Consider the following 24,392-nt stretch of genomic DNA (forward strand, 5'->3'; position numbering starts at 1 on the left):
GTGAACTGTAAGGGACCCCTGCCGTGAACAAAAGGGGACAGACAGGAAAAAGGTTAGTCAGGGAAGGGGAAAAAGTGACCAAGAGAGCAGGTTAAAGGAAGTCCGGGAGGAATCCTGGATGAAAAGCCTTACTGTCCAGTAGCCAACCCCAGAAACTGTGACAAGTTAGACTTCACGTCTTCCTACATAAATGCAGACAAGAGAAGCACCCCACCAGAGTTGCTAACAGCATTTACAGGAACTTGCAGAGACAAGGATAGACCTCCAGGGGGCAGAGAAACTGTGAGGGTAATGTCTCACCTAGTTGAGGTGCCACAGGGAAGTGCAGTAGAGCCTGCACAAATATCTGCAGGCACAGGACAAAGGGGAGATTAGCAAAGAATCCTCCCCCGCAGTCAAAAAAGAAAACGGCCCATTCCCCCAAAGTCAAAAGCCTTTGCATGACTCAGCAAAGCACTGAAAGAGAGTTCAGATAGACCCGCCCACTGCTGTCTTTCCTGGGGAAAAAAATTACCTCAGTAGAAAGACCCCAGGCAGCCATGGAAAAGGGGAAATGGAAGAGAAACATCCCTAAAAAAGAACCACATGTTTATTGGGATGCCAAAAAAGGATGATAATCACTTTTAGGATTTGTGAATGAATGAGAGAAATGCATGGGTTTTTTCTGTACCATATTTTCCATCGACCCTATTAATGAATTGCGCCGTTTCTCAAATCGCATTTCATTCCGCTGGGTGTGGAGGTATCATGCTCGGCCCCCACCTGCCAAGAATGAGGCACATTAATTTTGTCATGAACATTGATTTTAAACTGTTACTGGAGTGAAGAAAGGACTTGTTAAACAGATCAGCCATGGCTGAAAAAGACATTTACATGTTAACAGATGGTGCTTGGAAGGACAAAGGACCATTCCCTGACACATTCAACCCACAATGGACCTTGATCACCAGGTATTTGTGTGTAAGAGGAGCATTCCAGAGACTGCTAAAGTGATACAATCCATGACCTGGTCAGACTAGTTAGTCACATGACTAACCTGATTGTACAATTCAGAAAACCCTAGGTTGCCAAACAGTTTGAATTCAGAAAATTGTTGACTCCTCCTCGACTGAGATCTCTTCTGTCTGCTCCCATCTCGTTCTCACAAACCTCTGAATCCACTGACGACACATGAACCCCAAGAGAGAAAAATCTCCCACAGCGAACAAGGTTAAGAAGAATACTGGGCCCTAACGAAATGCAGGATGTACCTACAATCAAGGACTCTACAATGAGCTCGAAGAACTGCAACAACAACTCTTCAGATATTGCCTCAAACTTTTCCATTTTCTTTTTCTTTTTTAGAGTCATAGAGAGATATAGCACTGAAACAGGCCCTTCAGCCCACCGAGTCTGTGCCAACCATCAACCACCCATTTATACTAATCCTACATTAATCCCATATCCCCACCTTCCCTCAATTCTCCTACCACCTACCTATACCAGGGGCAATTTACAATGGCCAATTTACCTATCAACCTGCAAGTCTTTGGCTGTGGGAGGAAACCGGAGCACCCAGTGGAAACCCACGCGGTCACGGGGAGAACTTGCAAACTCCGCACAGACAGTACCTTTCTGTCTCTATTTGCATGTGTGCATCGTGTATGCATGCTAGTGTGGGCACATCGTGTATCCGTAGGCGTTAACCAAATTAGAGTTTGTTTAAAAATTTCAACTTTTCTTTAAATCTAAGAAAGCCTGCTTGTGCTGGTTTCTTTGCCTGATAATTGGAAAGTGGTGAATAAGGATTCACCAAGGGGGGAGCTAAAAACACGGTGTGTTTAAAATTAAATCTGTTGCAGTAAGACCAGGTGAAGGCTGAAAGTGAACACTAGACCTCTTTCTCACCTGGTCCTAACAGTTGCTTTGATGAAAATTTGTTGCCGTCATATATCCTAAGCCTTTCTCTTATTCAGTTGAATTTATAAATATACATTCTGATAATTTATACAATTAAGTTGGAAAATCTCTCCAAATTTTAAGCATGTATCATACCAGAAGTGCTTTACAATTCATGATGGCTATTCAAATTGTATGTTTTACTTCTAAAATGTAACATGAACACACAGTGGTCAATGGCTGCCTAGCGCTTTCCTGTTATGCTTATTATATAGGATGGGTCTAGAGTTCATGACGGTAAGTCTGTAGGCTCATTTGCTAGTAGTGAGAAACGAAAGTAGCATTTGGGTCTTCTGCGATAGAATGTATATGTTTGGGCATAGGGGTCCATGCAGAATGACAGCTGGCAAAGAACGACAAAATTTTTCTTAATCTTTTCTTGCGCTGGTCATTTTAGCTTCTTTCTCTTGTCATGTTGTGATTTTAACTCGGGCTTTTTCCCTGGGCTTCGATTGGTGGACTTTAGCAAACAACATTTCCTCTAGGCATAAGCTGCAACCACTTCTACTCTCTACAATCAGCTGAGAGGACTTCACTCTAGGATTGAGGTACCCAAAAACAAGATGCCTCACAGTACAACCCAGCACTTAATGCAGCTTCAAGTTTCAGCATTTTAAGGATCAGATGATCAATCTGATGGATTCCTGGATGGATAATAAAGATTGTTTGGGGGACACAACCTGAAAATGTCCCAGATCCTTTGTTCTGATGCTCACCAAGTTGGCCACTGAGGCTGTGGTCACCTAGTAGCTCTTATATCTTTCCAAATAAAGCCTCCACTCTGGAGGTATTACATTTCCATAAGGTTTACCACAAGTGAATATTGTTTTAAATTTGGCAGATCCTTGTGTTCCCATTTTATGAGCAGACTGTGTCTCAAGAGTGACTGCTTTGTAATGTGCCTTCCTTTGCATGTCGTTCTTCCTCATTTAAAAAGTTTTTCAATAAGCCAAAACAAGGAGCAAAGATGTTTATTACACTGTGCAGTCATAATTTTCCAAAACTGTTGAGTTGGGGATTGTGCCTAACTTCAGTTGTGGGGAGGTTATTAGAATTTGTCATTAGGGACAGAGTCGAGTCAGCATAGGTAAGTCATGTCTGATTAACCTAGTAGCGTTTTTGAGGAGGTCTGCAGCCTGGTGGATGTGGGAGTGTCTATGCCTGACTTTCAAAGGCATTTGATGTTCTGCACAATCGATTATTAGCAACAATGAAAATGCACAGTATTGGAGGCAACCGTGCAACATGGTTTGGAAAGTAGTTGGTAGGAGACAGTAGGGATAAAGTGTACATACTCGAATTAGCAGGATGTAACAAGTAGTGTTCCTGAGAATCTACTGAGTCTGAACATTTTCTTCATATTTATCAATGACTTGGATGAAGGAATATCTGGGATGCAGAGGAACTTAGAGTGGGAGGGGAAAGATCCAGTTGTCGTGGTCCACATAGGTACCAACGATATAGGTAGAACGAGGATAGAGGTTCTGCTGAGGGAATATGAGCATCTAGGGGCAAAATAAAAAGCAGAACCAAAAAGGTAATAATCTCTGGGGGTACTACCTGAGCCATGAGCTAATTGGCACAGGGTCAATAAGATTAATGAGATAAATGCGTGGCTCAAAGATTGGTGTGGGAGAAATGGGTTTGAATTCATGGCACATTGGCACCAGTACTGGGGATGGAGGGAGCTGTTCCGATGGGACGGGTTCCACCTGAATCATGCTGGGACCAGAGTCCTGGCGAATCGCATAACTAAATAGTGGGGGGAGGGTTCAGTTGCATGGAAAATTAGGAGGTCAAAGTTAAAGGAGAAGGTAGGGGTGCAGGTTAGTGATGAGGCTGATTGTTACCAGAAAATAAAAGGGAGGGACAGAACGTGTGAACATCATATTACACCAAGGAATCGCACAAGAGCAGGGAAATTTGATAATAGAACAAACTTAAAGGCTTTATGTCTGAATGCACGAAGCATTTGCCTTTAGAAAGGCAAAACGCAATCCATCAGAGTCGGCATGGTTTAATGAAGGGTAAATCGTGTTTGACTAATTTGCTGGAGTTCTTCGAAGATGTAACAAGCAAAGTGGATAATGGGGATCCTGTAGATGTAGTATATCTGGACTTGCAGATGGCATTTGATAAGGTGCCACACAAAAGGTTAATACACAAGGTAAGATCACATGGGGTTAGGGGCAATTTATTAGCTTGAATAGAGGATTGGCTAACCAACAGAAAACAGAGTTAGGATAAATGGGTCCTTTTCTGGTTGGCAAGATGTAACTAGTGGGGTGCCACAGGATTCAGTTCTCGGGCCCCAACTATTTACAATCTATATTAAATGACTTGGATGCAGGGATAGAAGGTACTATAGCCAAATTTGCAGATGACACTAAAATAGGTGGGATAGTAAGTTGCAATAAAGAAATCAGAAATTTACAAATGGATATGGATAGGTTAGGTGAATGGGCCAAAATTTGTCAGATAGTGTTTAACTTGGATAAGTGTGAGGTTATCCATTTTGGTCGGAAGAATAGAAAGACAAATTATTATCTAAATGGAGAGAAACTTCAGAGTGCTTCGGCGCAGAGGGATCTGGGTGTCCTCGTGCATGAATCGCTGAAAACTAGTATGCAGGTACAGCAGTTAATAAGGAAGGCAAATGGAATTTTGGCATTTATTGCTAAAGGAATAAAGTATAAAAGTAGGGAAGTGTTGCTGCAACTGTACAAGGATTTAGTGAGACCGCACATGGAGTATTGCGTACAGTTTTGGTCCCCTTACTTGAGGAAGGATGTAGTTGCATTGGAGACAGTTCAGAGGAGGCTAACTAGGTTGATTCCAGAGATGAGGGATTTGTCTTATGAAAAGACATTGAGCAGTTTAGACCTTACTCTCGTTAGAGTTTAGAAGAATGAGAGGAGATCTAATTGAGGTATATAAGATGATTATGGGGATTGACAAAGTAGACGTAGAGAGGATGTTTCCTCTGGTGGGACAATCTAGAACGTGAGGTCATAGTTTTAGGATAAGGGGTAGCAGATTTAAAACAGAGATGAGGAGAAATGACTTCTCTCAAAGGGTCGTGAGTCTGTGGAATTCATTACCTCAGAGTGTGATGGAAGCCGGGACATTGAATAATTTAAGGAGGAGCTAGACAGATTTTTAAATTAGTAAAGGGTTGAAGGGTTATGGAGATCGGGCAGGAAAGTGGAATTGAGGACGAGGTGAGATCAACCATGATCGTACTGAATGACTGAGCAGGCTCGAGGGGCTGAATTGCCTACTCCTGCTCCTAGTTCTTATGTTCTTATATCCAGTTTTGCAGGTGGCATTATGTTAGAAGGGAGTTAAGTAGTGCAGATGGGAGCAGGAAGTAGCAAAGATTAAGTGAGTAGGCAAAACTATGGCAAATGGAGTTCAATGTGGGGACATGGGTGCGAATTCCATCACAGGGATATTCGAATCCCTATCATAGGGGTAGGCGGTGGCGTAGTGGTATTATCACTGGACTAGTAACCCAGAGACCCAGGGTATTTCTCTGGGGACATGGGTTCGAATCCCACCACAGCAGAAGGTGGAATTTGAATTCAATTAATCTGGAATTAAAAGCTAGTCTAATGATGGCCATGAAAACATTGTCGATTGTTGTAAAAACCCATCTGGTTTACTAATGTCCTTTAGGGAAGGAAATCTGTTGTCCTTACCTGGTCTGGCCTACATGTGACTCTAGACCCACAGCAATGTGGTTAACTCTTACACGCCCTCTGAAATGGCCTAGCAAGCCACTCAGTTGTACCTAACCACTACGAAGTCAATAAAAAGGAATGAAACCGGACGGACCACCCGGCATCGACCTAGGCACCGGAAACGACAAGGGCAAACCCAGCCTTGTCGACCCTGCAAAGTCTTCCTTACTAACATCTGGGGGCTTGTGCCAAAGTTGGGAGAGCTGTCCCACAGACTAGTCAAGCAACAGCCTGACATAGTCATACTCACGGAATAATACCTTACAGACAATGTCCCAGACACTGCCATCACCATCCCCGGGTATATCCTGTCCCACCGGCAGGACAGACCCACCAGAGGTGGCAGGACAGTGGTATACAGTAGGGAGGGAATTGCCCTGGGAGTCCTCAACATCGACTCCGGACCCTATGAAGTCTCATGGCATCAGGTCAAACATGGGCAAGGTAACCTCCTACTGATTACCACCTACTGCCCTCCCTCAGCTGATGACTCAGTACTCCACCATGTTGAACACCACTTGGAGGAAGCACGGAGGGTGGCAAGGGCACAAAATGTACTCTGGGTGGGGGACTTCAATGTCCATCACCAAGAGTGGCTCGGTAGCACCACTACTGACTGAGCTGGCTGAGTGCTAAAGGACATAGCTGCTAGACTGGGTCTGCGGCAGGTGGTGAGGGAACCAACACGAGGGAAAAACATACTTGACCTCGTCCTCACCAATCTGCCTGCTGCAGATGCTTCTGTGCATGACAGTATTGGTAGGAGTGACCACCGCACAGTCCTTGTGGAGACGAAGTCCCGCCTTCACATTGAGCATACTGTCCGTCGTGTTGTGTGGCACTATCACCGTGCTAAATGGGATAGATTTCGAACAGATCTAGCAATGCAAAACTGGGCATCCATGAGGCGCTGTGGGCCATCAGCAGCAGCAGAATTGTACTCAGCCACAATCTGTAACCTCACATCAAGCCAGGAGACCAACCCTGGTTCAATGAAGAGTGCAGGAGGGCATGCCAGGAGCAGCACCAGGCACACCTCAAAATGAGGGGTCAACCTGGTGAAGCTACAACACAGGACTATCTGCGTGCCAAACTGCATAAGCAGCATGCGATAGACAGAGCTAAGCGATCCCATAACCAACGGATCAGATCAAAGCTCTGCAGTCCTGCCACATCCAGCTGTGAATGGTGGTGGACAATTAAACAACTAACTGGAGGAGGTGGCTCCACAAATATCCCCATCCTCAATGATGGGGGAGCCCAGCACATCAGTGCGAAAGATAAGGCTGAAGCATTTGCAACAATCTTCAGCCAGAAGTGCCGAGTTGATGATCCATCTCAGCCTCCTCCAGAAGTCCCCAGCATCAGAGATGCCAGACTTCAGCCAATTCGATTCACTCTGCGTGATATCAAGAAACAACTGAAGGCACTGGATACTGCAAAAGCTATGGGCCCTGACAATATTCCGGCAATAGTACAGAAGACCTGTGCTCCAGAACTTGCTGCGCCCCTAGCCAAGCTGTTCCAGTACAGCTACAACACTGGCATCTATCCTGCAATATGGAAAATTGCCCAGGTATGTCCTGTACACAAAAAGCAGGACAAGTCCAACCCGGCCAATTACTGCCCCATCAGCCTACTCTCAATCATCAGTAAAGTGATGGAAGGTGTCATCAACAGTGCCATCAAGCGGCAGTTGCTTAGCAATAACCTGGTCAGTGACGTTCAGTTTGGGTTCCGCCAGAGCCACTCAGCTCCTGACCTCATTACAGCCTTGGTTCAAACATGGACAAAAGAGCTGAACTCATGAGGTGAGGTGAGAGTGATTGCCCTTGACATCAAGGCAGCATTTGACCGAGTATGGCATCAAGGAGCCCGAGCAAAACTGAGGTCAATGGGAATCAGGGGGAAAACCCTCCGCTGGCTGGAGTCATACCTAGCGCAAAGGGAGATGGTTGTGGTTGTTGAAGGTCAATCATCTGAGCTCCAGGACATCACTGCAGGAGTTCCTCAGGGTAGTGTCCTGGGCCCAACCATCTTCAGCTGCTTCATCAATGACCTTCCTTCAATCATAAGGTCAGAAGTGGGGATGTTCGCTGATGATTGCACAATGTTCAGCACCTCAGATACTGAAGCAGTCCGTGTAGAAATGCAGCAAGACCTGGACAATATTCAGGCTTGGGCTGATAAGTGTCAAGTAACATTCACGCCACACAAGTGCCAGGCAATGACCATCTCCAACAAGAGAGAATCTAACAATCTCCCCTTGACATTCAACAGCATTACCATTGCTGAATCCCCCACTATCAACATCCTAGGGGCTACCATTGACCAGAAACTGAACTGGAGTAGCCATATAAATACCTTGGCTATAAGAGCAGGTCAGAGGCTTGCAATCCTGAGGCGAGTAACTCACCTCCTGACTCCCCGAAGCCTGTCCACCATCTACAAGGCACAAGTCAGGAGTGTGATGGAATACTCTCCACTTGCCTGGATGGGTGCAGCTCCAACAACACTCAAGAAGCTCGACACCATCCAGGACAAAGCAGCCCACTTGATTGGCACCCCATCTACAAACATTCACTCCCTCCACCACCGACGCTCAGTGGCAGCAGTGTGTACCATCTACAAGATGCACTGCAGCAATGCACCAAGGCTCCTTCGACAGCACCTTCCAAACCCGCGACCTGTACCAACTAGAAGGACAACGGCAGCAAATACATGGGAACACCACCACCTGCAAGTTCCCCTCCAAGTCACACACCATCTTGACTTGGAACTATATCGCCATTCCTTCACTGTCGCTGGGTCAAAATCCTGGAACTCCCTTCCTAACAGCACTGTGGGTATACCTACCCCAAATGGACTGCAGCGGTTCAAGAAGCCAGCTCACCACCACCTTCTCAAGGGCAAATCAGGATGGGCAATAAATGCTGGCCTGACCAGCGTCGCCCACATCCCATGAATGAATAAAAAAGAAAGTGGGCAGTAATCCACATTGGATCCAAAAAAGACAAATCAGGATATTTTCTTTAAGGGTGGGACTCAAAACTGTGCAAGAGTATAGGAATTTGCATGTTCAGGTACACAAATCACTAAAAGCTAGTGCCCAGGCACAAAAATAAATCAAAAAGGCTAATGAAATGTTGGCCTTGTATCTCAAGGGAGCTGGAAAACAAAGTGAGGAAGTAATGCTTCATTTATATACAGCCAGACCCCATTTGCTGAGCCACATTCAGTTCTGGGCACTGCAGCTCAGGCAGGATAAACTGGCCTTGGAGTGGGTGCATTGCAGGTTTTCCAGAATGATGCCATCGCTTAGTGTTAAATTGTTGGGGTAGGTTGCATAAACTTAATTTGTATTCACTTGGGTATGGAAGATAGAGGGGTGATTGAATTGAGGTGTTTGAAATGACGAGGGTTAGATAGGGTAGATCCAGAGAAACTATCTGATGGGGCACCCAGAACAGGGGGTACAACCTTAAAATTAGAGCCAGGTCATTCAAGAGTAAAATCAGGAAACACTTCACACAAAGTAGTAGTAAAAATCTGAAACTCTTTTTCCCGCCCCTGCCCTCTTTCCCCCCCCCCCCCTCACCCCAAAGGTATGTGGATTATGGATCAATTGAAACTTTTAAGACTAAGATCAATAGATTGTTGTTAGGTCAGGGTATCAAGGGATATGGAGCAAGGGGTGGTAAATGAGTTGAGGTACAGATCAGCCATGATCGAATTAAATAGTGGAACAGGCTTGAGGTGCTGCGTAGTCCTGTCATATTCCTTATGGCCTAAGTAGAGAGTTCAGATGGAGAAGAAAAATTATGTGCTTTCAAATGGGAAGGATCCTTCATATTCTACAGACCCACCCTTACAGCGTCTTGTCATTGTTGTTGTGATGTGGTAATGTCAATTTGTTTTATTGATGTCACACTAAATGTAAAAGGTACTAAAATTACATTACTGGGAAATTGGGAGACAGTAACCAGGAGGAATTTGCTGGCTGAGGGAACAAATTTACTATAGACTGTTACTCCATGATAATGTCCATTGGTAATTTGGGTTTATCCTAATGCATTTTAAAAAAATGCTTAACCTCGAAGAATGAAGTCAACCTTAAGAGGGAGGTTATCTCCTGGTATTTATTACAATAAAAGAGAAAGAAAAACTTGCATTTATTGCACTTTCATGGCCACCGAATGTCACAAAGTGCTTTACAGCAAACGAAGCACTTTTGAAGTGCAGTCACTGTTGTAATGTAGGTAACGCAGCAGCCAATTTGCGCACAGCAAACTCCCACGAACAGCAATGTGATAGTATTAAAAAGAACTTTTGAGATGTGCTATAATAGTTTGGTTTATTTGATATGGAATACTATGAACTAATTAATTCAGCTCAGTTTTAAAGTATCCATTGTTCACATTTTTACTTTTTTCTTCTTTCCTTTGGCCTGTCCAAAGAACATTTCATCACCTGAAAGTTCCCCAGAGGTTAAGCGAAGAGCATACATTCATGAGGTACTTAGTGTTAATTTGTTTGTACGCTACTCATTCTGTAGATGTCATAATAGGACAAAAATGTTCCTTCACTCAATGTAACTTTTTTGAAGTTAACATGTAACCTCTCAAAGTCACAAATGAAATTGTTAATTTGGAGTCTTTGGAATTGTGGACATATGCCCAGAGCTGTTCAATGTATTGTGCAACCCCAGCATTCTTCACCTTTTTTTATTTTGCAGATTTTCTTGCTCTCCTTAAGGCATTAACTTTTTGTTGGGAAATGGTTCCATGGGTGCTAATTGCTTTCCAGTAACTTGATTAAGTAGTTATTATTCATGCATTTATGTGCATCACAACTCCAAGTACTTACTGACAATGAATTACTTCAAATTCAGTCACTGGTGCTGTGTAGAAAAATAAGATAGCTATTTTGAGCACATAAGTTTCAACAGATAGCTGTGAATTGAATGATCAATTCATCTGTTTTTAGTCTTGTTGATTGCGGAAGGAATATTTGCCAGGAAACCAGAGGAACTCCCTCTTCTGAAAGTGCTGTGGGACTTATAATGCCGAACTGAACTACCAGTATAGACAGATGAGCCCTTTGAAGTGTCATCTAACTGATATGTGCCGATGACACGTTTTGAATCCATACATACCTTCTGACTCAGGCATGACTACCATTATCTAAAGCAAGCTGATAATATCAACTAAATGAAATATAAGCATTGATAATAGTTGTCAACCGTTTCTTTAATTATGTGGGGCATTAGAGCTATGCTCACAGTTATACTTGTAGAACTTTAATATATATAGTGGAAACTCTGGTTGATTTCCAACCTCTGCCACCATCTCCCCACCCCCAGGAAAACTCAGGGCACTAACATATGGGGGCTTGTGCCAAAATTGGAAGAGCTGTCCCACAGACTCGTCAAGCAACAGCCTGACATAGTCATACTCACAGAATTATACCTTACAGACATTGTCCCAGAGACCACCATCACCATCCCTGGGTATGTCCTGTCCCACTGGCAGGACAGACCCACCAGGGGTGGCAGCTCAGTGGTATACAGGTGGGGGGGAGTTGCCCTGGGAGTCCTCAACATGGACTCTGGACCTCATGAAGTCTCATGGCATCAGGTCAAACATGGGCAAGGAAACCTCCTGCTGATTACCACCTACTGTTTCCCTCCCCCCCCCCCCCCCCCCCTTAGCTGATGAATCAATGCTTCTCCATGTTGAACAACAATTGGAAGAAGCACTGAGGGTAGCAATGGCACCAGATATACTCTGGGTGGGGTCTTCAACGTCCATCACCAAGAGTGGCTTGGTAGCACCACTGCTGACTGAGCTGGCCGAGTCCTAAAGGGCATAGCTGCAAGACTAGGTCTGCAGCAGGTGTTGAGGGAACCAACAAGAGGGAAAAACCTACTTGACCTCGTCCTTACCAATCTATCTATCTCAGGGGCATCTGTATGACAGTATTGGTCGGAGTCACCAGCGCACAGTCCTTGTAGAGACAAAGTCCCGTATTCACATTAAGGGTACCCACCATCGTGTTGTGTGGCACTACAACCATGCTAAACGGGATGGATTTTGAACAGATCTAACAGCTCAAAACTGGGCATCCATAAGGCACTGTGGGCCTTCAGCAGCAGTATAATTGTATTCAGCCAAAATCTGTAACCTCCTGGTCTGGCATATCCCCCACTCTACCAATACCATCAAGCTGGGGGACCAACCCTGGTTCAATGAAGAGTGAAGGAAGGAATACCAGGAGCAGCACCAGGCATACCTAAAAATGCTTGGTGAAGCCACAACACAGGACTACTTGCATGCCAAACAGTGGAAGCAGCATGCGATAGACAGGGCTCAGCGATCCCACAATCAACGGATCAGATCTAAGCTCTGCAGTCCTCCCAGATCCAGTCATAAATGGTGGTGGACAGTTAAACAGTTGACAGGAGGAGGTGGCTTCACATCCCTATCCTCAACGATGGGGGATCCCAGCACATTAGTGCAAAAGAGAAGGCTGAAACATCTGCATCCATCTTCAGCCAGAAGTGCCGAGTGGATGATCCATCTCTGTCTCCTCCTGAGGTCCCCAGCATCACAGATGCCAGTTTTCAGCCATCCAGTTCACTCCACATGATATCAAGAAATGGCTGAAGGCACTGGATACTGCAAAGGCTATGGGCCCTGACAACATTCCGGCAATAGTACTGAAGACTTGTGATCCATAACTTGTCACGCCCCTAGCCAAGCTGTTCCAGTACAGCTACAACACTGGCATCTACCCGACAATATGGAAAATTGCCCAGGTATGTCCTGTACACAAAAAGCAGGACAAATCAGACCCGGCAAATTAGCGCCCTATCAGTCTACTCCCGATTATCTGCAAATGATGGAAGGTGTGGTCGACAGTGCTATCAAGCGGCACTTACTCAGCAATAACCTGCTCAGTGGTGCCCAGTTTGGGTTTTGCCAGGGCCATTCAGCTCCTAACCTCATTACAGCGTTGGTCAAAAGAACTGAAGTACAGAGGTGAGGTGAGAGTGACTGCCCTTGACATCAAGGCAGCATTTGACCGAGTAGGGCATCAAGGAGCCCAAGCAAATCTGGAGTGAATGGGAATCAGGGAAAACTCACCACTGGTTGGAGTCATGCTTAGCATAAAGGAAGATAGAACTATAGAAAAGTTACGGCACAGAAAGAAGCCATCAGCCCATCGTGTCAGCGCAGGCTGAAAAAACTAGCCGTCCAGTCTGATCCCACCTTCCAGCACCTGGTCAGTCGCCTTGCAGGTTACTGCACTTCAGGTGCAGGTCCCTTCTAAGTGAGTTGAGGGTTTCTGCTTCCATCACCGATCCGGGCAGTGAAGTCCAGACACCCACCACCTTCTGGGTGAAAAGGTTTTTCCTTATGTCCCCTCTAATCCTTCTGCCAATCACCTTAAATCTGTGCCCTCTGGTAATAGAACCATAGAAAAGTTACGAGAACCTTAGAAAAGTTACGATGGTTGTGGTTGTTGGAGGTGTCGTCTCAGTCCCAGGACATCACTGCAGGGCTTCCTCAGGGTAGTGTCCTAGGCCCAACCATCTTCAGCTGCTTCATCATCGACCATCCCTCCATCATAAAGTTAAATGTGGGGATGTTTGCTGATGATTGTACAATGTTCACCATTTGCGATTCCTCAGATACTGAAGCAGCCCGTATCCATGTGCAGCACGACCTGGACAACGTCCAGGCTTGGGCTGATAAGTGGCAATTAACATTTGTGCCACACAAGTGCCAGGCAATGACCATCTCGAACAAAAGAGAATCTAACCATCTCCCCTTGATATTCAATGGCATTGCCATCACTGACTCCCCCACTAACATCCTGAGAGTCACCATTGACCAGACACTGAACTGGACCAGCCACATAAATGCTGTTCGTACAAAAGCAGGTCAGAGGCTGGGAATTCTGTGGAGAGTATCTCACAACCTGTCTTCCCCAATGCCTGTCCACTATCTACAAGGCACAAGTCAGGAGTGTGATGGAATACTCTCCACTTGCCTGAATGGGTGCAGCTCCAACAACACTCAAGAAGCTCGACATCGTCCAGGACAAAGCAGCCCGTTCGATTGTCACCCCATCCGTCACCTTCAACATTCACTCCCTCCACCACCGACACACAGTGGTAGCAGTTTGTACCATCTACAAGATGCACTGCAGTAACTCACAAAGGCTCCTTCGACAGCAGCTTCCAAACCCTCGACCTCTAGCACCTAGAAGGGCAAGGGCAGCAGTTGCATGGGAACACCACCACCTCTTAAGTTTCCTTCCAAACCACACACCATCCTGACTTGGAACTATATCGCTGTTCCTTCACTGTCGCTAGGTCAAAATCCTGGAGCACCCTTCCTAACAGCACTGTGGGTGTGCCTACTCCCCAAGGACTGCAGTCGTTCAAGAAAGCAACTCACCACCACCTTCTCGAGAGCAATTCAGGATCGGCAATAAATGCTGGCATAGCCAGCGATGCCCACATCCCATGAACAAATTTTTACAAACTGATGTTATTTGTAATCCCATCATTACTACTGGTTTGAATATAGTAACTGGTTCTGTATATCTTAAATAGAGTTTCTTTCAAAGCTACTTCTCTTTGTTTAATCATCCTCTGCAACAAATGAATAGGCTGCAATCTGAACCAGATAAATCAGAGGACTGTCCCTTTAAGAATTTTCATCAATGAGGTAGCCTTTCAAAGGTACATCTCAGTCCTTTTTCTAGTTTTACTTCCGTGTTCTCCCCTTGTCTTCAGCAGTTCTAAAGTTCTATCGTAGAAAAATGTTCAATTTGCTAGCTTTTAATCAGTTATTTCAAAATCATTTATGGGTTGATAATAGTCCCTCACCTGCTGAACCTCGTGTGTAAGTCTTATACTGATTTCTTTGCTATTCCTGTGCTGCAGTCTCGATATTAGTAATCTGGTTTCTGACTGCCATTTATTTTCTTGTAGTCAAATCATATGTTGATACTGTGTCATTTTAATTTTCCCATTTTCTACTGGCAGCCAGGTGAACGGTTTCTTTGCTGTTCCTTTCCAATATCAGACATGCACCAAAACTGCTAATGCAGTTTTCCCACATTGCAAGATTCTTAAGTTGCATGACCCGTTCAAGACCTTATAACATGGTGGTCTGCAGCATTCTGCATAACCTCACCTTAGAATAGAGACAAGACATTGAGCCAGCAGCAGCTGAGGATGTGTCATCATCGTAGGAGGAAGAGCCCCAGGACGAAGAGGATCTAGGAGAAACTGCAGCGTGACCTGCACAGTAAGCAGCAGTTCATAGACTAGTGCTTCCAGAAAAAGAATAGGGCTAACCCTTTTGCATTACCTTTGCATACAATCCTTCAATACCATCCCATCTTAACAATCTACATTGCAAGAAAAATCTCAGATTCTAGCCATCATTTGTGCAGATGTCACCTGCCATTGATGCCTAAATATCTCAGTAAAGCCCATCAAATAGACAAACTGGCTTGTTTCAGCAGTTAAAATGTTTAATGTCTTCATGGAACGTAGCTTCTCCACAGTCTCAGACATGTAGATGCAGCTCCTAGACTTGTTGATATCTCCAACAACTGATGGTGCATGCCAACAAGTCTACCTTTGTAGGCTGGGCCTCTGAAATCTGTATCCTGATCCTCTATAATGGAATTAGGACCCGGCCTTGCCCTTTGCCATTTCCAGAGCTTCCCTTTCCACTTGCTCCTGCTCACAAGTGCTATGCAAATCCTCTTGTGCACTCCTTTCTATCTCACTATCTATCCCAACTAGGATGCTGAACTCTGATCTGGTGCTTGGGAGAGAGAGAACAAGTGATGGTGTGCTTCAGGAGCGTTCTCATCCATCAAGGCTTCTGCTTCAACTTCCAAATGATGCGGAGTACATAGAGAAGGGGAGAAAGCACAGCAATGCAGCCACTAGGAACTAAATTGGTGAATTAGTCTGATCTAAAAATCAGGACAAGCTGACTGAGTCTTTAAAAATAGTACAAAGTTAAATTTGTGGCATTGTGTAAGTTCATCATGTACAATTGCAATGCATGATATAATAAATATTCTAACTTGCTAAACAATGCAGAATAGTACTTGTTTGTCAGGGAAAGGGGATCTGTTTTTCATATTTCTGATGGCTGTGAGAACATTTGCCTCGTTCTGTCCTTTGTTCCAGTTCAGTTCTTTTGACATGGTGAATTATACTTCAGCCTACATAGTGTTATACAATTACATGATTCCGAGAAATCTCTTTCTATGAGTATTGTTGAATTTAATAAGATAAAAGTAACTTAAATTACCAATAACTTGATTCTTTTTACTTGTAGATTTCTGACAGAGTACCCTCCCTCTTAGCACTGAATTCTTTAAGGAGCTCCAGCCTAACAGAATTGGGACTACATGATGCAAAGACTCTTGGAGCTGTTAGCCCAAGGAGCAGGACAGAAATTAGTCAGTGCATCAGTGGCATTGAATCTGTATCAGAACTCCAGACGGGGCATACAGTATGTGAACAGCACGCACGGCATAAAGATTTAGATTGCCCTATTCACCATGATCGGACTGACACAAACAGCCAATCAGAACCTATTTATAGTGGAATGGGCACTGTTTACTCGTGGATGAAGAGCCCAGAACGACCCAGCTTAAATTTCTCACCCTTGAATTCCAATCTTCGGGATCTGACACCTTCACATCAGTTGGAGATAGGAGGTGGTTTCAGGGCAAATGAGTCAAAAATGCTCCAAGAGGACAGCAGACTGACATTTCCAGAAGGAGTTGGTTATTACTGCTCTGAAGACGGCATGATCAACTTTGGCAAGGGGATTAATGGGGACAGTCTGACAGAGGGAAGCTATACTCCACAAAATCCACCACAGAAGAAAAAAGTAAGTGTTAATGATCAAAATTAACAGTTGTCTTCAGAAAGCTTAATGCAAAATGCTCAGTTTAAGACAGGCATGTAGATTTATAGTAAGATGTACATCACACATAATTGTAATAAAAATGAAGGAAGAAATGTAATTTATAGCTTAAAGTAGAGCAATTTCAGTAACTGATCGGAATTGCTATTGCAGTGCATTTACAAGTTGCTTTTTCTTCCAGGTGTCTTTACTGGAATATCGTAAAAGACAGCGGGAAGCAAGGCAAAGTGGTTCCAAATCAGAAAGCTTCTCTCCGGTTGCCACATCACCACATAATGGTGGTGGTGGTGGTATTAGTGGAGCCAGTAACAATGACAATGGCAGTAGTAGCAGCAGTGTAAGTGCTCGTGGAGAGCAAGGAGAAAGTATGTCTAGTCATTCATCATCTTTGCTTGCTACGGTAGAGTCTGCCAGCCCCATTGAAACTGGCAACAAATCTCCAATTAAGCAGGCACCTCCGGCAGAAAAAAAATTAGATGATGCAGATGTCCAGTGGTAAGTTTGCATGCCCATTTTATTTGACGCATTAATGTTATGCATCTTTTGTCTAGTTTAAGCATAGAATTCTTATGCACCAAAATGTGTCATTTGCACACTGTGTATTTTCAACTTGCAACATAATTTGCCAGCCGCAGTAGAGTGAAGTGAGGGGACTAGAAAGTGAAAGCTGGAACTTTGGGCTGGATGAGTTTGCAGGGGTAGGATGGAGTAAGGCTGTGGTGTGAGGTGTATGGGGAGGTTATAAGCAGGGACGAGGATTTTTAAATCAATGGGTTGTGAGCGGGGGAGCCAGTAGAGGTTGGCGAGGACATAGGTAATAGGTAAATAGGACTTAGTACATGATGAAATACATTCACAAAATGCTTGTGTTGGGTCATGCTCAGGACAGAGCAGCCCGCTTGATTGGCAGTCCCTCTACCACACGCACACTTTGGTTGCAGTGTGCACCATCTACAAGATGAACTGCAGCAACTCGCTAAAGCTCCTTCAGCAGTACCTTCAAACCCGGGACATCTACTTTCCAGAAGAACAAGGGCAGCAGACGCATGAGAACACTGCCACCTGCATGTTCCCCTCCAAGTCACACACCATCCTGATTAGGAAATATATCTCTGTTCCTTCACTGGATCAAAATCTTGGAGCTCCCTCCCTAACGGCACTGTTGGTGTACCTACACCACACAGACTGCAGCAGTTCAAGAAGGCAGCTGACCACCATCTTCTCAGGGGCAATTCGGGATGAGCAATAATGCTGGTCTCGGCCAGTGACAGCCACATCCTATGAATGAATTAAAAATAAAAGGAGGCTGGTGAGATGCTTGAAGTGTTTGGATTGAATAATAACTTGATGCAGACAGTAATATTAATTATTCATTATCCTCACATAACGATGGAGAACGTCTGGCCATGAGGTTGGATCCAAGGGAAAAGACTACAAAAAATATAAATTTTCAAACTGGCATTATTTTAATCCTAGCATTATCATTTTTGAAATAAATGATAAGAAAATCTAGGCTCATGAATCCTTAAGTCATCGTAATAGAAAATGTTTTGTGCAGAAGACCATTAGTCTATCTAGCCTTTCTTTCCTTATTAGTTCTGGAACTAATGGACCTCCATTCCTTTTCCTAATCCAAATTCAACCTGTTTTTTAAAAAAAATAAAAACCTGCTGTGGCTTTCTGTTCCACCACCCTTGCTGGTAGTCCATTCTACAATTCTATAATGCTCTAATTTAAAATAATACTCTTGCCTATATTTCCTATATTCTTCTGACCCCTTTAACTTCAGTGGTGCATATTTCAAGATCTCTACCAAACCTTTCATAATCCTTCTCTTTTTCAGACAGTAATGTCCTAAGATAAGTTATCTTTCCTCATAACTTAGCCCTCGTAAATTCAGAAATGAGCTTTGTCGTCCTCTGGATTCACCCAATCATTCTCTATCCATCTTGTAATACAGGAACCAAAACATCACATCACATCACAGCCTTAGACTTATTGGTCATATGCTTGACTATATATTCCAACATTTCATTTGCTTTCATCAATGCCTATCAACACTGAATCAGTGATTTTAATGACTTGTCCATCAAAATCTGGAAATAGCTTTCCTTCTGTCTTATTTCAAGCATGTTATCATTTAAATTGCTTTCTAGGTTTTTGTTTCTTTCTCTTCAGTTTACATTTACTGTGCTGAACTGTGCCACCTCTCTGTCCATTGACATTGCCTGTTCAGATCCTTTTAAATCATTAGTGTCATTGAACACATTCAAAATGTAGACACCTTGGACTGTATTCTGTGCTCTAAGCCATATAAATATGAGCAGCTGCTCCAACACTGACCTGTGGAATTCCACGAGCAACATGTTTACAGTGTGGCATGTCCCTACCACTCTCCTCGGTTTTTACCTTTCAGCCACACATCAGTTCAGCCTAATACTTTGTCATGAATCTCATGAGCATGTACTTTGTGAATCAGTCTGTTAACATTGGATGTCTTAAGAGAGTAGTTAGAATGTGGAACTTAATACCACAGCAAATCGCTTAGATGCTCTGGAAAGGAAACTAGATGACTATATGAGAGAAAAAGGAATAGAAAGATTTGCTGGAAGGCTGAGATGAGATAAATAGAATAGGAGACTCCTGTGGAGTATAAACACCAGCACAGACTAAATGTCCTGTTTCTGTGCTGTATATTCTATGTAATTCTATAACTTTAGGAAGTTGTCTGGGAACGTTGCGCAAATCCTTAAGCCATCCAAGGACTGATTATGACCTTTTTATAGTGAAAAACCAAAACCTTTCCTACATGTGTCCGAAACCCGAGATATTGAAATATATTCAGAACCAACCTGCTGGATTGACAACTGAGCACTCTGTTGAGAAGGACCCATGTACAGCAGTGCATATGTGCCTGTGCACATATGAATTGATCTAATCAGGTAATGTGGTCAATCAGATTGCATAATTTTGTGTATAGCACTCATAGACCAAGTGTGCAATCTGATCCACCCATTATGAAAAGTGTATTTCCCCCCCTCAAGTTTCCACTGAAACTCATCTGTATATTGCCGAATACAAAATCTGCCATGAACCAGTGCAATTTGGCAGCATTTTAAAACATAATTAAAAAAAAAATTTGCATCATAAAATATTTCTTGATATATTTGAATGGTAAATTGGTGCAGTGTGATTACTATAGCTGAAAATTGGTTTATCACAAAAAATAAACATTTTTAATTACAGTATCAATTCTCCATCTCCAAGTAAATAGATTTTAAATTACTGAAAAACTACACCAAACATTTGCTAGTTATATTGAGGTACAGTAGTCAATTTCTTGATGACTTAAAAAAAATCAACATCATTTAAAATATGCTTATGTGTGTCCTTACACCCAAAAGAACCGGTTTATCAGTTTTGGAACCTCCTCGAAGGCCCGCAAACAAGTGCAACTAGCAGAAACTCCCAATGGTGGTTAATTGAGCTAAGGGGCACAACCAGGTTTGTGGGCAATGTGGCTTCCAGCTTGATGTTTTTTAAACCAGCACAGAAGATGACGGAAAGTGGATTTGCATTGGACATAATTTGCACTCAAAACTCCATGATCTTTTGCGACAGTTACACTGATTTCTGACAAATTACAGCGGAAAAAAACGAGAACCGAGTGGAAACTCTACTCCATGATGTGCTGAGAATGCCAGGGTTGGAATGAATGGGAAGTGTCCACCATTGAGGAGGGGCAGCAACTGAGAACATTATATGCTTTCCCCTTCAGTACCCATTTCACTACTCAGGTGCTCCAGCTATATAATCAGGGCTGTACTGAGCCCTGCTTAGCACTTGTCATTTGAATTGGAGCAAGTTGTGTGTGCATAGTAGACCACCAGTCTCTGCATCTGATAACACAGCGAGTGAGTGCTGTAGTGCCCTCGGAGCATACCATCATATCATTGACCCCATCGCCTTCAGCTGTGATTTGCATGCCTCTAGAAGTCTAGAGAGGGGTACGAAATAAGAGGAGGAAAAGGAGCGGTGTGATTAAATGATGGCGGAAGTAGCTTTGAGAAAAATTGAGAGAGAACACTGCATTAACATAAACATTCAGAGTAACAAAATCACAAGCATTCTTTGTTGATAACTGTGGATAGTAATGCAGCATATATTGTTTGATTGTAACTTCTTGAAAGTAGTTCCCCTATTAAGCGAAACAAAAACCAACTAAAGTAGGCAAGGGAAAAATATTAATGGGAATTGTTTTTTAATTCAATTTTTTGAAAGTGCTGCCAAATATTGTTTTATCAGCAAATGGGATAACCTTTAAAGCCTTTGGAATGTTACAGGATACCAATTCCTTGATCATTTCCTATATTTTGTTTTAAGGACTGCTTCAACCTCAGTAGAGAAAGTAAGAGAAAGAAGCTATCAGAGAGCTCTGCTTTTGAGTGACCATAGAAAAGAAAAAGAAGGTGGTAAGTGTTATACATCTCTTTAATTTAGACTGTGCACATGAAAAGAAACTAATGGATTCTAATGTCAGTACTGAACCTCCCTAAGAATGTAATTTCCCCTTTGGCGTGATACAAACTATTATAAGAAAAGGATGGTCGTACTTAGATGGCAACTTGTCACTCCTCCTTTCCTTTTGGGCCTCCTTATCTCGAGAGACAATGGATACGCGCCTGGAGGTGGTCAGTGGTTTGTGAAGCAGCGCCTGGAGTGGCTATAAAGGCCAATTCTGGAGTGACAGGCTCTTCCACAGGTGCTGCAGAGAAATTTGTTTGTTGGGGCTGTTGCACAGTTGGCTCTCCCCTTGCGCCTCTGTCTTTTTTCCTGCCAACTACTAAGTCTCTTCGACTCGCCACAATTTAGCCCTGTCTTTATGGCTGCCCGCCAGCTCTGGCGAATGCTGGCAACTGACTCCCACGACTTGTGATCAATGTCACACGATTTCATGTCGCGTTTGCAGACGTCTTTATAACGGAGACATGGACGGCCGGTGGGTCTGATACCAGTGGCGAGCTCGCTGTACAATGTGTCTTTGGGGATCCTGCCATCTTCCATGCGGCTCACGTGGCCAAGCCATCTCAAGCGCCGCTGACTCAGTAGTGTGTATAAGCTGGGGATGTTGGCCGCTTCAAGGACTTCTGTGTTGGAGATATAGTCCTGCCACCTGATGCCAAGTATTCTCCGAAGGCAGCGAAGATGGAATGAATTGAGACGTCGCTCTTGGCTGGCATACGTTGTCCAGGCCTCGCTGCCGTAGAGCAAGGTACTGAGGACACAGGCCTGATACACTCGGACTTTTGTGTTCCGTGTCAGTGCGCCATTTTCCCACACTCTCTTGGCCAGTCTGAACATAGCAGTGGAAGCCTTACCCATGCGCTTGTTGATTTCTGCATCTAGAGACAGGTTACTGGTGATAGTTGAGCCTAGGTAGGTGAACTCTTGAACCACTTCCAGAGCGTGGTCGCCAATATTGATGGATGGAGCATTTCTGACATCCTGCCCCATGATGTTCGTTTTCTTGAGGCTGATGGTTAGGCCAAATTCATTGCAGGCAGACGCAAACCTGTCGATGAGACTCTGCAGGCATTCTTCAGTGTGAGATGTTAAAGCAGCATCGTCAGCAAAGAGGAGTTCTCTGATGAGGACTTTCCGTACTTTGGACTTCGCTCTTAGACGGGCAAGGTTGAACAACCTGCCCCCTGATCTTGTGTGGAGGAAAATTCCTTCTTCAGAGGATTTGAACGCATGTGAAAGCAGCAGGGAGAAGAAAATCCCAAAAAGTGTGGGTGCGAGAACACAGCCCTGTTTCACACCACTCAGGATAGGAAAGGGCTCTGATGAGGAGCCACCATGTTGAATTGTGCCTTTCATATTGTCATGGAATGAGGTGATGATACTTAGTAGCTTTGGTGGACATCCGATCTTTTCTAGTAGTCTGAAGAGACCACGTCTGCTGACGAGGTCAAAGGCTTTGGTGAGATCAATGAAAGCAATGTAGAGGGGCATCTGTTGTTCACGGCATTTCTCCTGTATCTGACGAAGGGAGAACAGCATGTCAATAGTCGATCTCTCTGCACGAAAGCCACACTGTGCCTCAGGGTAGACGCGCTCGGCCAGCTTCTGGAGCCTGTTCAGAGCGACTCGAGCAAAGACTTTCCCCACTATGCTGAGCAGGGAGATTCCACGGTAGTTGTTGCAGTCACCGCGGTCACCTTTGTTTTTATAGAGGGTGATGATGTTGGCATCGCGCATGTCCTGGGGTACTGCTCCCTCGTCCCAGCACAGGCATAGCAGTTCATGTAGTGCTGAGAGTATAGCAGGCTTGGCACTCTTGATTATTTCAGGGGTAATGCTGTCCTTTCCAGGGGCTTTTCCACTGGCTAGGGAATCAATGGCATCACTGAGTTCCGATTTGGTTGGCTGTATGTCCAGCTCATCCATGACTGGTAGAGGCTGGGCTGCATTGAGGGCAGTCTCAGTGACAGCATTCTCCCTGGAGTACAGTTCTAGGTAGTGCTCAACCCAGCGGTCCATCTGTTTGCGTTGGTCAGTGATTATGTCCCCCGATTTAGATTTGAGGGGGGTGATCTTCTTGATGGTTGGCCCAAGAGCTCTCTTCATGCCATCATACATTCCTCTGATGTTTCCGGTGTCTGAGGCCAGCTGAATATGACTGCGTAGGTGTTGCCAGTAGTCGTTTGCGCAATGCCTAGCTGTTCTTTGTGCAGTACTTCTGGCTGCTTTAAGTGCTGCGGATGTTAAATCGCTGGGGGCTTTCTTGTAGTTCAAAAGTGCAATGCGCTTAGCGGCTATGACAGGTTCCAGCTCTTCATTATGAGATTGAAACCAGTCTGCATTTCTCTTCGCACTTTTGCCGTAGGTGGTCAAAGCTGACTCATAGATGGCGTCTCTGATGTGGGCCCACTTGGTCTCAGCATCCCCTGTGGGAGTGTTTTGAAGGGCTGTTACAAGTGAATTTAGAAATTTTTGTAACAGCTGTGGGTGAGAAATTCTGCTCGTGTTGATGCGCGGGTGGCCCTTCTGCTTGGAATGATGCAACTTCTTTGGTCTGAGTCTAACCTTGCTGCACACCAGGGAGTGGTCGGTGTCGCAGTCCGCACTGTGGAAGCTGCGTGTGATTTGAACACTGTTTAAGGCGGCTCGCCTTGTGACAATGAGGTCTAGCTGGTGACAACGACGTGATCTTGGGTGCCTCCATGAAACCTGGTGACAGGGTTTAGTGTGAAAGAACGAGTTGGTGATGCAGAGGTTATGATAGGTACACAACTCAAGCAGTCTCTGCCCGTTCTCATTCATCCTTCCAACGCCATAGCGCCCAAGGCAGGAGGGCCATGAGTCATGGTCGGCCCCAACCCTGGCATTAAAGTCCCCCAGCAGGAATAGGTGTTCGGTGTTGGGGATGCTGCTAATGATGTTATGGAGTTGTTCATAGAACTGGTCTTTAGCTTCAGGTGCGGAACAGAGTGTTGGAGCATAGATGCTGAGTAGGTGTACTGGACCAGAGGTGGTGAGCAGTCGGATGGACAGTATGCGTTCCGAGCCATTTGAGGGAGGCTCTATCATGCTGAGCAAGGAGTTTCTGATGGCGAAGCCCACTCCATGCTTTCTTGGTTCTTCAGGATCCCTGCCCTGCCAGAAGAAGGTGTAGTCTTGCTCTGCTAGAGAGCCACTCGCGGGGAGGCGAGTCTCCTGAAGTGCTGCAATGTCC

The 24,392-nt window shown here is 44.5% G+C and overlaps 1 protein-coding gene across 6 annotated transcripts in view; it reads left to right on the forward strand.

Moving 5' to 3' along the window:
• The window catches only part of kmt2e (lysine (K)-specific methyltransferase 2E), a 165,993-nt gene that overhangs the window by 135,410 nt on the left and 6,191 nt on the right, over positions 1 to 24,392 (forward strand). For all 6 annotated transcript variants that reach the window (XM_068059267.1, XM_068059271.1, XM_068059270.1 and 3 more), the window contains 4 exons: positions 10,139 to 10,195; positions 16,058 to 16,618; positions 16,836 to 17,149; positions 21,038 to 21,126. In XM_068059267.1, coding sequence (XP_067915368.1) covers positions 10,139 to 10,195; positions 16,058 to 16,618; positions 16,836 to 17,149; positions 21,038 to 21,126 — 1,021 coding nt within the window. The remainder of the gene's footprint in view (positions 1 to 10,138; positions 10,196 to 16,057; positions 16,619 to 16,835; positions 17,150 to 21,037; positions 21,127 to 24,392) is intronic.

The sequence above is a fragment of the Heterodontus francisci genome, chromosome 27, assembly GCF_036365525.1.
Source record: "Heterodontus francisci isolate sHetFra1 chromosome 27, sHetFra1.hap1, whole genome shotgun sequence".
NCBI lineage: Eukaryota > Metazoa > Chordata > Chondrichthyes > Heterodontiformes > Heterodontidae > Heterodontus > Heterodontus francisci.